The 13,040-nt window shown below is 40.1% G+C and overlaps 1 protein-coding gene across 1 annotated transcript; it reads left to right on the top strand.

Annotated features, from left to right (window-relative positions):
• Nucleotides 1–712: 712 nt before the first annotated feature.
• On the top strand, nt 713–11,606 carry LOC102814827 (myopalladin-like; the record flags this gene model as incomplete). The annotated part of the gene is made up of 6 exons (XM_006878041.1): nt 713–934; nt 2,272–2,421; nt 3,491–3,573; nt 5,548–5,674; nt 9,720–9,927; nt 11,441–11,606. Coding segments are annotated over 6 exons (956 nt in total), but the record flags the coding sequence as incomplete, so codon positions are not given.
• Between the last annotated feature and the right edge of the window lie 1,434 nt (nt 11,607–13,040).

The following is a 13,040-nucleotide window of genomic DNA, read 5'->3' as shown; positions in this document are numbered from 1 at the left end:
CATATACTCCATCTTCTTGTATTATTTGCTCAGCATACAAATTGAAAAGTATGGTGAAAGGATGCAACCCTGACACATGTCTTTCCTGATTTTACACCATTCATTATTCCCTTGTTTTGTTCTCCTGGTCTATGTATAGGTTCCTCATAAGCACAATGAAGTATTCTGGAATACTCATTTTTCACAGTGTTATCCATAGTCTGTATGGTCCACATATATAGTCAAATGCTTTTGCATAGTCAACAAATCACAATATAGTAGATTATAGTAGAGACACAATATAGAGATTATAGTGGTAGACATGGTGGTAATGTGCCTTGGAGTTGGTTCCAACTCATAGTTACCCTGTATAGGGTTTCCGAGACTGTAAACCTTTACAGGAAAAAAAATATCTTTACGGGAGCAAAAAGCCTCATTTCTCCCATAGAACAGCTGGTAGCTTCGAACTTCTGACCTTGAGGTTAGCAGCCTGACTCGTAACCACTACAGAAATTAAATTATAATTTCTACAGAGCCCCTTAGAAATTATAATAGAAATCTCCTTTCGTGTTCCTTGGTGAGGAACTGGAAATGTATCATGCCTGGTTTATTGGAGTTCCACGGTATAAATCTAATATTTGAATCTTAAAAAGTTACAGCTGTAGATTAAACTCATGGACAAATCCTTCCTTAGCCTTAGAAATGGAAATTGACATGTTTGTTATTTTGACAGGAATACAAAATTTCGAGCTTTGAGCAGAGGCTAATGAATGAAATAGAGTTTCGCTTGGAACGTACCCCAGTTGATGAATCAGATGATGAAATCCAACATGATGAGATTCCTACTGGCAAGTGTATTGCTCCCATCTTTGACAAAAGACTCAAACATTTCCGGGTCACAGAAGGTTCTCCAGTCACATTCACCTGCAAAATTGTTGGAATACCTGTTCCAAAGGTAGGAAAGGTGGCCTATCAGTGTGCCAACCAACAGCCCTTAACTATACACAATGTCTTCAAGAAAGTATTATCAGACTCTCTAAGTTTCTACTGAGGAAATAAAAAACAATACCAGGAAATTATCAAAGACCAGACCTTTTGACTAGCAGGAGACCATCAGGAATACAATTGTTAAATAAATAAAAAAAAAAGAAATATACCAAAAAAAGAAATATGACTGTAGGCAAATAAGAATTTTAATAAAGATTTAAGATTAATTTCTATTTTGGGCTATTGATTCTTATTCATCAAATTCTCTAAATTGCGATATTTCCATTTGCTATGTATTGTATGAGGAGTCCTGGAGGCACAGTGGGTTAAACATTGGACTGCTAACAGAAAGAGTGGCAGTTCAATCCCACCAGCTGCACTGTGGAGAGAAAGATGAGGCAGTCTGCTTCCACAATGATTGAATCTTGGAATCCCGAAGGAGCGGTTCTACTCCATCCTGCAGGGTCATGGTGACTAGGAATTGACCCACAGCAGCGGGTTTGCTTTCTGGTTTGGTATTTATTGAACATCTACAGGATGCCTGTTGTTTTACTAAGTGAGCTATAATTCTATCATTACTATTAGATCAGTAAATTCTGAAAATGTCCTACTATTATTGCAGGCTGCTGAAAAAACTCTTCTGAGTCACCCAATTTTCTGGCAGCCAGCTGAGAAAAGGATTTACACTCAGTGTGGGCTGTGGTAGGGCATCGCTCCATTCTCCTTTCACAGACATTAGCAGGGTGTTATCATGGATGGTTGGGTAATCAGGAGACGTAGAGGATGCCAGCTGCAATGAGTACTTTATCCTCCCCATGTCTTTGAAAGATCTTGACACTTGCGAAATTTGACATGATAACTTAACATATTTGCATTTTAGCTTAGTGAACAAATCTACTTGCTAGAATCCTTTCAAGGACCCTGCAATTTGTAAATGCAAGAGACCTGAGCTTGTACATAGGATAGTGGGGAAAGTCCCAGGCTCCTGATTTTCATTATTTGCCTCTGAAAAAATGCCAGGTTCATAGTGCAATATTTTAAGTACTTGTACTAAAAAAAAAAAAAAAAAGTATATATATATATATATATAAAAGCTCTATTCTAAATTATGCTAGATTTTTGGTTTAAATATTGTGTATGCCTAAGTGTGAGATATTCTAACTAAGGTTTGTAATTTTCAAGTGCCTCATAAGGGTCACTATTGTAGAGATGGCAATTTGCCCTTTCCCACTCTACTCCTGCCTTCATTGCCCTCTAAAGATGTATCAAACTGGGTGTATTCCCCTTGACTATCTTTCATTTCAGGTTTACTGGTTCAAAGATGGAAAGCAGATTTCTAAGAGAAACGAACACTGCAAAATGCAGAGAGAAGGAGATGGCACGTGTTCTCTCCACATTGAGTCTACCACCAGTGATGACGATGGCAACTACACCATCATGGCGGCCAACCCCCAGGTGGAGAGACAGGGTGGTCAATGTCATTGCGAATGAAACCTTGAGGTTGCAAGTTACCAAGTTACTGAGGAAAATGAATGAGAAACGTTGTGATTGTGTGTAACTAAAGCTTAAGATCACAATTTAAAAGATAAGTTAGCCACTGATGAGTTATCAACCCTTCAACATTTTCAGAGGAAAGTACCCATTCACCTACACACACTCTCCAGACCTGTTGGGATAAATCTTGTATTTATTGGCTCATTGACCCTCTTGAAGAAGATGTTGTCTACCAAAGAATGATTTGCTGTTTTTGTTCTTTAGAGACAAGGCAAATTATTTCACAACGACTTATAAATGTCCCTCAAATTCATAATACAAAATTATCTTTTTAAAATCAATTTGGAAAGCCATAATCTTTCATGTACCTTTTCTGGATAAAGTTAAGACTCAACATTCTCCTACAAGATATGGCAGAGGAAATTTCTTCAACAACTAATCAAATGGTGGTGGTGGTTGTGTGCCATGGAGTTGGGTCTGACTCCTAGCAACCAGTATAGGGTTTCAGAGGCTATAAATTTTTACAGGAGCAGAAAGCCTCATCTTTCTCCTGGTAGTTTTGAACTGCTGACCTTGAGGTTAGCAGTCTGACTCATAACTACTATGCTACCAGAGCTCCTTAGCAATTTGAATAGGAGGTACTAAAGTATAATTTCTGCTCTCATCCACTCATCATATTGCAATGTTAGTTTTGGAGATTATTTCTGTTGAGGAAAGTGCAAAATACCTGGCCATTGTCTCTCTGCATGTGACTGTAAATAATATTAACTGCCCAATAATTCAAGTATTTTATTTTACATGTGTCTTCTGTTCTTTTCACAGCTTAAAAATGAGAGTTACTACATTATTGTTTAAACAGTGACTTTTGGAGTCACAGATTACCATTTTAATTTCTTTAGAAAACAAAACAAAATTCTGACTAGTTAGCGAAAGATTCATGATATTCTGGTTCAGAGAAGATTTATGTACATTGGGGGGAAATGTGAGCGTCTTCTCATTTTAATCTTCTTGTTTGTTTTCTGTTTCTCAGGGGAGAATCAGTTGTTCTGGTCACTTGATGGTACAAAGTTTGCCCATTCGTAGTCGGCTATCCACAGCTGGTCAGTCTCACAGGTAAGAGCAATTAGAATCCCCCTTCTCTACCATCCTCCACCACAGTAGTGTGTCTGCAAATTGGAACTCAAGGTCTGTTCCTCTGTCTGCATCAGCAGCAGCATCTGGGAGCTTGTAGAAATCCAGGCCTCACTCCACAGCTACTGAGTCGAATTTGCATTAAAACAACATCCCCAAGTGATTGATTTATAAGCACATTAAAGTTTGGGAATCTTTGATCTGTAGTACACTTTCAACTTTCCCAAATATTTGTAACCATCAGTATGCACACAATGTATAAATCAGATCTTTTAATCACCATCATCTTTAATAAAACAAAAGTGACTTAAATTATTGGCAGTTGTATGCTGTGGAATTGGTTCCGACTCATAGCGACCCTGTACAGGGTTTCCGAGGCTGTAAATCTCTACAGGAGCAGAAAGTCTCATCTTTCTCCAGAGGAGCAGATGGCAGTTTTTGAACTACTGACCTTGAGGTTAAAAAAAAAATGTTTTTTTAACTTGTTGGTCCATGTCTTCAGTTTAATAATTGGCTTTCTTCCTCTCTGATTTTACTAACCACTAGGGGGAGTCCTGGAGTCCTGGTGTGGTGCTGAGGGATAATGTGCTGAACTGCAAGATTGGGTTGAACCGCAAGGTCAATGGTTCAAGCTCACCAGCTGCTCCTGGGAAACGGCTATACGGGGTCGCTATGTGTAGGAACTGACTCAGTGACACTTAACAACAACAACAAGAAAAAAGAGCCTGACTTTCCCTTGAATCTTCTAGTGCAACGAAATCATAGTGAAGTATTCTATAGTTGTTGATATGAATGACTAAAATGTGACTTACCAATGGTACAAAAATAGTGACCCCTGTTTCAGATTCATTATTTCATCACCATTGCAACTATACCTTCTTTTCTTTGTTGTTTTAAGAACAGCTGTTTTTATAGGTCAATATTAATCCAGTTTAAATTCACGGTCATTTTTAATGATCTGCCATAATTTAAACTGTATTATTCAGAGAGGGATTTCAGCTGCCTTGTTCTGGGTAGTCAGCAGTACTTCTCTCTTTTGGCTCCCATTTGAAGTTCAGATTGAATACTGATTTATTTGTTGATTTTGAAGATTTTTAAACAACTGGTCAAACCCATGGTGAGGGGAGCTGAGCCGCTTAACTCAGAATGACTTTAGAAAGAAAGAAGCTAAAGGTCATTTATAGGATTACAGGCCTCACAAGAGAATCCTATAGTATATGAGATACTTACCAATTTGATTTTATACATATATATATATATATCCACCCCATTCTCTTTATTATTTTATAGTCCAGCAACAACCAACCTCATTCCCCCAACTCTTCACCCCTCAAAGAAATAAACCAACCAACAAAAAAAACATTCTCCTGGCTGCATCTAAAATCCAGACCAGCTGCCATCCAGACAATTCCACTTCATGGCAACTCCATGTGTACCAGAGTAGAATTGTACTCTATTAGGGTTTTCAGTAGCTGTTTTTTTCTGAAGTAGATTGAGGTGCTTCTGAGTGGATTCAAACCAGCAACCTTTCCATTAGCAGTCCAGTGCATCAATGGTTTGTACTGGTGACTCCCAGACCCCATGATGTTGTTGCTAAGCGCTGTCGAGTTAGTTCCGACTCCTAGCAACCCTTTATAAATAGGGTTTCTCAGGAGCGGCTGATGGCTTTGAGCTGCTGATCTTGAGGTTAGCAGACTAGTGCTTATCCATACAGCTCCACACCAGGCCTCATGTTGCTGTTGTTAAATGCGCTCAGTGGATTCCAACTCAGAGCAACCCTGTACAGGGTTTCCCAGGAGGGATTGTTGAGTTTAAATCGCCGACCTTGCGATTCAAAACAATCTTTTGGTCCAGTGCTTTATCCCACAGCGTCACTCCAGAACTCCATCTATGCCTCTTGTCACAAGTTTGTAAATTGGTTTCTACTTCTGATGCCTGAACATGGTTGTTTTACAGGGGAAGGTCCCGAATGCAAGAAAGAGATAAAGAGCCCCTACAGGAACGCTTTTTCCGACCACATTTTCTACAAGCTCCTGGTGATATGGTGGCTCACGAGGGCCGCCTCTGTCGGCTAGACTGTAAGGTAAATTCTAGAACCATCTTTGATTCCAGATCTGTTTATATGTTGCATTTATTTCTGTTTGTATTTGTTTTGTGATATTTTTTTCAGGGAATAGGAGAATGGAGAGGTTGTTTTTTTTTTTTCCTGCTTAATAAAACTGTCTGAACTATTTAATTTTTTTAACCTTAGACAATACCACATGACAATGTTTTATTTAAAAAATTAATTCTTATCTAGTCAGAAGGGGGCAGTTCAAACCCACTCAAAGGTACCTCACAAGACAGGTCTGGAAATCTGCTTCTGAAAGATCAAAGTCTTTGAAACCCGGGTGAAACAGTTCCTCCCTGACACATCTGAGGTTGCCATGAATCAGCAACATCTAACAAAAACAAAATCTTAATGAAAATTACATCATTCAGGCATTTTCTATATGGTGCCTGTAAAGTCTTTTTACTATAAAACCAAAAGTGTATTTTTAATATCCTTGTAGTGAATTGTTGTACCATTAGCCTTTGAAAGAATTATATAAAGATGGTTTCAAAACTAGTTATGAAAACAGTTGGTTTCTCATACTAATCAACCTCCATCATCTGTTGTTGTTGTTGTTAGGTCCCATCAAGTTGGTACCGACTTATAGTGACGCTATGCACAACAGAACGAAACACTGCCCGGTCCTGGGCCAACCTCACAATTACTGCCACACTTAAGCCCATTGATGCTGCCACTTTGCCAGTCCATCTTGCTGGGGGTCTTCCTCTTTTTTTCTGTCCCTCCACCTTACCAAACATATCTCTCTCCAGTGACTGGTCCCTCCTGACAATATGTCTGAAGTATGAGAGACGAAGTCTGGCCATCCTGGCCTCCAAGGAGCACTCTGGCTGCACTTCTTCCAACACAGATCTGTTGGTTCTTTTGGCAGCCCATGGCACTTTCAATATTCTCCTTCAACACCATAACTCAAATGCACCAATTCTTCCATGATCTTCCTTATTCACTGTCCTACTTTTGCATGCATATGAGGTTATTGAGAAACCCATGGCTAGGGTCAGGCGCACCATAGTCCTCAGCTCTTAGTTTAGCTAGTCTATAATTATTCCACCAGAAAGGAAGTCTCAGTTGAGTAATGTAGATAGTTCTCAGTATGAAGGGAAATTTAAATCACATCTTCCACTCCAGAAAAGATGCAGAATGCTATGGAAATTTTTGATACAAATTAGTGAACTGAACACATGAGATTACACATTCATAAAGAGTCCACTTCTCTTGGTGATCCTGGCTCCCCCATTGACTGCTTGAATAATATTTGGGGTTGATTGCCTTGATTCAGATGCAGATGCCTGAGTCCTATCCTCAAGGATTCTGATTTGATGTGGTAAATGGGCAATGGGATTTTTGAAAGCTCCCCAGGTGATAATATGCAGCAAAGTTTGAAAACACCAGTTTAATATGTGTCCTTTCTCTTGGATACATCATTTGGTGTGTAAGTAATAATCATCCCTGAAATTGATGCTGCAAACCTAGTTTATTTATTGATTTATCTTTCTAACTTTTATTTTATGTAATCTAAGATAACATTTCACCCCTTATCTGGCTGTTTTTGTGAAGAATGGGCGTTCCAGAACACTTAGCTGTGCTCATTCAGAACAAGGGGATGATACCATGTTGTTTAAAATCAGGAAAGGTGTATGGCATACTTATTCAGTCTGTATGCTGAGTAAATTATCAGAGAAGCTAGGCTGTGAGAAGGAGGACATGGCATCAGGATTGGAGGAAACCTTATTAACTTAACGATATGCAGACAACACAACCTTCTTGCTGAAAGTGAAGGAAACTTGGAACGTTTGCTGACGAAAATAAAAACTACAGTCTCAGCATAAAACTAAAATCCTCACAAATGGATCTATAAGTCACTTCAAGATTAATGGAGTTCTTGGTCTTAGTGCCATCTTGTTAGAAACCTCCGCGCAATGAGAGCCAAGTAGAAGAAAAAGCAAACATGCAGGCTAAAGCGCAAAAGAAGAAAGATGAGGCAGAGGTTCCCGTAAACGCTAGCGTGTACACCCACAGAAGCCACAGCAGCAGGAATATGGGTGGCAGAGGGCACGACACTGGGACAGTTGTTGACTATGTGCTACTGTCTAGAACTTCTGGCTCAGTGGATCTACAGCTTCCATCGCTATTCCGTAAACGCTACGAACACCTGAGACCCACCTTGCTGTACCAATTCAGTTCATTTTGATCCTTTGTCTTGGACCTGTGATATTCTGGACTAATTCTGTTCTCAGTTGTGGTGGGATGTAACGTGTACAATAAATCATCTCTTCTGTCTTAGCTGAAGAATCAAAAATAAAAGATTAAATGGAGAAAATGTTGATTTTTAAGGATTCATATTACTGGAAATAAAATCCATGCCTATAGAAGCAGCAGTCAAGAAATCAAGTGACATATCAGAATGGACAAACCTGCTGCAAAAGACCTCTTTTGTCTTCAAAATTAAGGACGTAAGTTTGAGGAATAAGGTGTGCCTGACTCAAGCCATGGCATTTTCCGTCACCTCACATGCATGTGATAGCTGGACAATGAATAAAGAAGATCATGGAAAATCATCCAACAATATCATTAATATCACACGCAAGTAAAAATTTGTTGATGATAATTTAAAAGTGGCTATAACAGTACATCGACACGGAACTGCCAGAAACTCAAGCTAGATTCAGAAGAGGATGTGGAAATAGGGATATCATTGCTGATATCAGATGAATCTTGACTAAAAGCAGAAAATACCAGAATTAACTTTACCTGTGCTTTATTGACTATGCAAAGGCTTTTGATTATGTGGACCATGACAAACTATGCAAAGAATGAGTATTCCAGAACACTTCACTGTGCTCATTAGGAACTTATACTTAGACCAAGGGGCAGACATTCCAACAGAATAAGGTGATACTGATGGACTTAAAATCAGGAAAGGGGTGCTCCAGGATTGTAATCTTTCACCATACATGGGATTTTAACTTGGAGTGTGCTGTAGATATGCTAATGATGGTGGGATAGTTTGAAAAGAGAGAGAGATGCTGGGTGCACAACTTGAAGAATAGAATCATTATCACTGAAGTGGACATGTAGAAGCAGATAAAATATTGCATGTGTTCTTATATATGTTGCTGTTAAGTGGCATTGAGTCCATTTCTACTCATAGCTATCCTGCATCGAGTTTCTGATGAGTTTGAACTGCTGACCTTGTGATTAATGCTTATCCTACACGCCACACTACTTAAAAAGTTCGTGCACAACTAAATACATAGACTACACTAAATGAAGTCAATGTTTAATCAAGTTTGGCAGCACCTTAATTGTACTTATAACCCAAAGGTAAACAATGACATGTATGGAATATATATGGTGGTGTTGGGTCCTGTCAAATTGATTTCAACTCATCGTGATCCCATATGGTAGAGCAGAACTGTTCCATAGAGTTTCCTAGGTTCTAATCTTGATGGAAACTGATTGCCAGCTCATTTCTCCCAGAGTCACTAATTAGGTTTGAACCACCAACTTTTCCTTTAGCAGCTAAGTGCTTAACTATTGCACCACTAGGGCTCCTTGTGGAACATATGTTGGTGTTGTTAAGAGTTGTTGAGTCAGTTCTGACTCATGGGATCCTGTATAGGATCAAGGAGCTGCTGGTGAGCTTGAACCACCCACCTTGTGGTTCAAGCTGACCTTGCAGTCCAGCACATTAACCCACAGCACCACACCAGTAAATCTTGAACCCAGTTTTCCTCTTGTCAGTTCCTGCTGCTGTGGATGGGGCTTTGGCTGCAGTCAGGTATCTGCTACTCCAGCTGTGAAGAGGTGGGGAGTCCTCTGGCCTTCCTCAGCTGGAAGACTGACCGCCAAACCCCATTCTCCAGACCCCTCTTCTGCTGCGGATCCTTTGGAGAGGTCTCTTACCATCCCGTGTTTTATCTGTTCGGTGCCCAAACAAGGATGAAGAATTCAACCACCAAATAAATCTGCCTGTCATTAGTCTGTTAATTGTGTCAGCTGTCTTGTTGTTTATTAGGTGAGTGGCTTGCCACCCCCGGAGCTGACATGGCTACTCAAAGGCCAACCTGTGCTACCAGACGCCTCCCACAAGATGCTGGTCAGGGAGACCGGAGTCCACTCTCTGCTCATTGACCCGCTCACGCAGCGGGATGCAGGGACCTATACGTGTGTTGCTACCAACAAAACTGGGCAGAATTCCTTTAGTCTGGAGCTCACTGTAGTAGGTAAGTTTTGCTGTTAGGAGGTCTAAACATAACTCTCTCCAAAGGTATGTCCACATATGTAGAGTTTCTGACAGAATACCAAAACCAATCTCAGTTATCCTGTCATTGTACTAAAGGTAAATACTGCCTACATTGTTTTCAAAGTCAGATTGATAAACTGAAAACTCAACCTGGTTTCTTGTACATATTATGCTTGCAATAAATGGGAGCCATTCTAAGTTAACTGACTGAGTAATCAATTGACTACCACTGAATTTAGATCCCTCATCTCACACTTTACCATCACTGGAACACACCAGGCTCTAATATTTCCCTCAAGTTTGTATCCCTTGCCTTTGTATCAGTGGTGCCTTGGCCTCGAATGCCTTCTGTTTGGTAACCTCTTATCCATCCTTGAAGGCCTAACAAATGTCACCACCAAGGCACAGTGGATCCAGCAGGCACAGTTACTCCTTCCCTGCTCCTCTGTGTTTCCATGACATTGGGGACAGAAAGAGCACTTACAGCCTTCTGTGTAACTGTTTGTGTCTCTGCCTCCCAGAAAAGGCTGAACTTCTGAGGACAGAGATTCTGGCTTGTTCTTCTGGGCATCCCAGTGTCTGCCAGGGACAGGAAAGCTACTCACCCAATGCTGAAATATTAACTCAAATGGACTTTGACCTTAGAAGATGATATGAATAAAACACTATAATGCCTACAGAGAAGGACAGCAAGGTGTTGTCACTTGGGAAGGACTCACCAGAATTTGGTTCCAGAATTCAGGAATTCTAACAGTGAGATTTCTCTTGCTGTCCCCCTAGCGTGGATCCTGAAGAAGTCAGGTGGCTTCAGCATGACAGTCCTCTCCAATAATGGCCATTTCCACATGATATTTTTTCCCTTTTCTCTTAATTTCAATGTGTGCTAACAAAGTAGGACATACTTACTGAAGACTTTTACCATTTTTCACTATTTTGCTATAGTATTAAATGTAAAACTCTGAGATATGACATATCTTTGTTTTAATTGGTACTGGCCAAAAAAGACACAAAACTTCTTAAGAAGCATAATTTTGCCTGTGCTTTTAAAATAGTATAATTCTTTTAACTAGTCTGTAGACCTGGAATTTTTCTAAGTAAAACATGGTGGGGAGGATTAATATATGGTCTACAAAATAAGTCTCTCTTTAAAAAGGATTAATTTTAGTCATTTAAAAAATATTATTTCTCAAGATTTACTGTTGAACAATTATTTTTAAAAAGATATCAATTATCCACATACCATTGTCAGCCAGTGTGAGTAAGTTCCATGAGTACTGTCTGACCTGGGGAGGGGGGGGAGGGACAGTTAATTTTTAACATTTATGGAACGTTTATCAATTCAGTAATTCTGACTAAGAAGAGTGAGAGATATTCTGAGGAGGAGATAAGTTTGGGGCATGCTCACTCTGCTAAATTACAGAATTGTAGTGAATTTGGGAGATGAACCTCAAGGTACTCACAATTCAAACAAGAATGACCTTTCTCCCATTCAGCCAAAGAGGTGAAGAAAGCACCTGTGATCCTGGAGAAACTGCAGAACTGTGGTGTTCCCGAAGGCCACCCAGTGAGACTAGAGTGCCGTGTAATCGGCATGCCCCCGCCTGTGTTCTTCTGGAAGAAAGACAATGACACCATCCCATTCACAAGAGAGAGGATCAGGTACGGCACCTGCCCACCACGTTCAGAGGGACTTCCACACTCGGTGGGATTTCTGTGCTAGCCTTTTGATTCTAGCATCATGCGCTGGAGGTTCATCCATGCTATTGTGTGTATTACTCCTTTCCTTTGCTTAGTGGTGGTCCATTGCATGACTAGCCTCAGTTTTCAAAATATAAACGAATTTATAAATATTCTGTATAGTTTTTAGCATGTGTCATCAATCATATCACTGTTAGGTGGATGAGGCTGTTACAACTCATAGTGACCTTGTGTACAGCAGGACAAAACACTGCCTGGTCCTGCACCATCTTCACAATGTTTGAGTCCCTTGTTGTTACCACCATGTCAGTCCATCTCACTGAGGGTCTTCCTCTTTTTTACTGGCCCTCTACTTTACCAAGTATGATATCCTCCTCCAACAACTGGCCTTTCCTGACAATGTGTTCAAAGTAAGTGGGAGGAAGTTTCACCATCCTTGTAAGGAGCATTCTGGCTGTACTTCTTCCAAGAAAGATTTGTTTATGCTTCGGTTATATTCAATATTCTTCACCAACACCACAATTCAAATGCACCAGTCTTCTTCAGTCTTCCCTTTTTCATTGTCCAGCTTTCACAGGCATATGAGCCAATGGAGAAGACAATGGCTTGGGTCAGGTGTACCTTAGTCATCAAAGTTACGTCTCTGATTCTTTTTTTTTTTTTAAGCTTTTATTGGGAATTGAGTGATAGTTTACATGGAGAACATCATTTTATTGCAATGATTACAATCCCTTCAGTAAGTCATCATTCAACAGCATTTACTTCTATTCCCTTTTTTTGTTTTTTCACTGTACACAAAAACACGCAGGAATATATAACCATTTAAACAACCTAAGGACACATTCTACAAACCTATCTCCTGGTTGCCAGCACACAGTAGTTCTCTTTCCATGACTTTACAGTCCTCAGCAGCAATGTCTCTCCATGTCATCATCTCTGCTTCCGTCCCTGGTGTCACAATGTCTTTGATTCTTAACACTTTAAAGAGTCATATTGCTGTTGTTGTTAGGTTCCATCAAGTCAGTACCAACTCATAGCCACCTTATGCACAGCAGAATGAAACACTGCCAGATCCTGGGCCAACCTCACTATCGTTGCCATACTTGAGCCCATTGATGCTGCCACTTTGCCAATCCATCTCACTAGGGGTCTTCCTTTTTCTCTGACCCTCCACCTTACCAAACATGATGTCCTTCTCCAGAGACTGGTCCATCTTGACAATATGTCTGAAGTACGAGAGACAAAATTTGGCCATCCTGGCCTCCAAGGAGCACTCTGGCTGCACTTCTGCCAACACAGATCTGTTGGTTTTTTTGGCAGCCCATGGCACTTTTAATATTCTCCTCCAACACCATAACTCAAAAACATCAATTATTCTATGGTCTTCCTTATTCA

The sequence above is a fragment of the Chrysochloris asiatica genome, unplaced genomic scaffold, assembly GCF_000296735.1.
Source record: "Chrysochloris asiatica unplaced genomic scaffold, ChrAsi1.0 scaffold01348, whole genome shotgun sequence".
In the NCBI taxonomy this organism is placed as follows: Eukaryota; Metazoa; Chordata; class Mammalia; order Afrosoricida; family Chrysochloridae; genus Chrysochloris; species Chrysochloris asiatica.
Note: the sequence above shows the minus strand (reverse complement) of the source record. Positions and strands in the feature narration are given on the sequence as shown.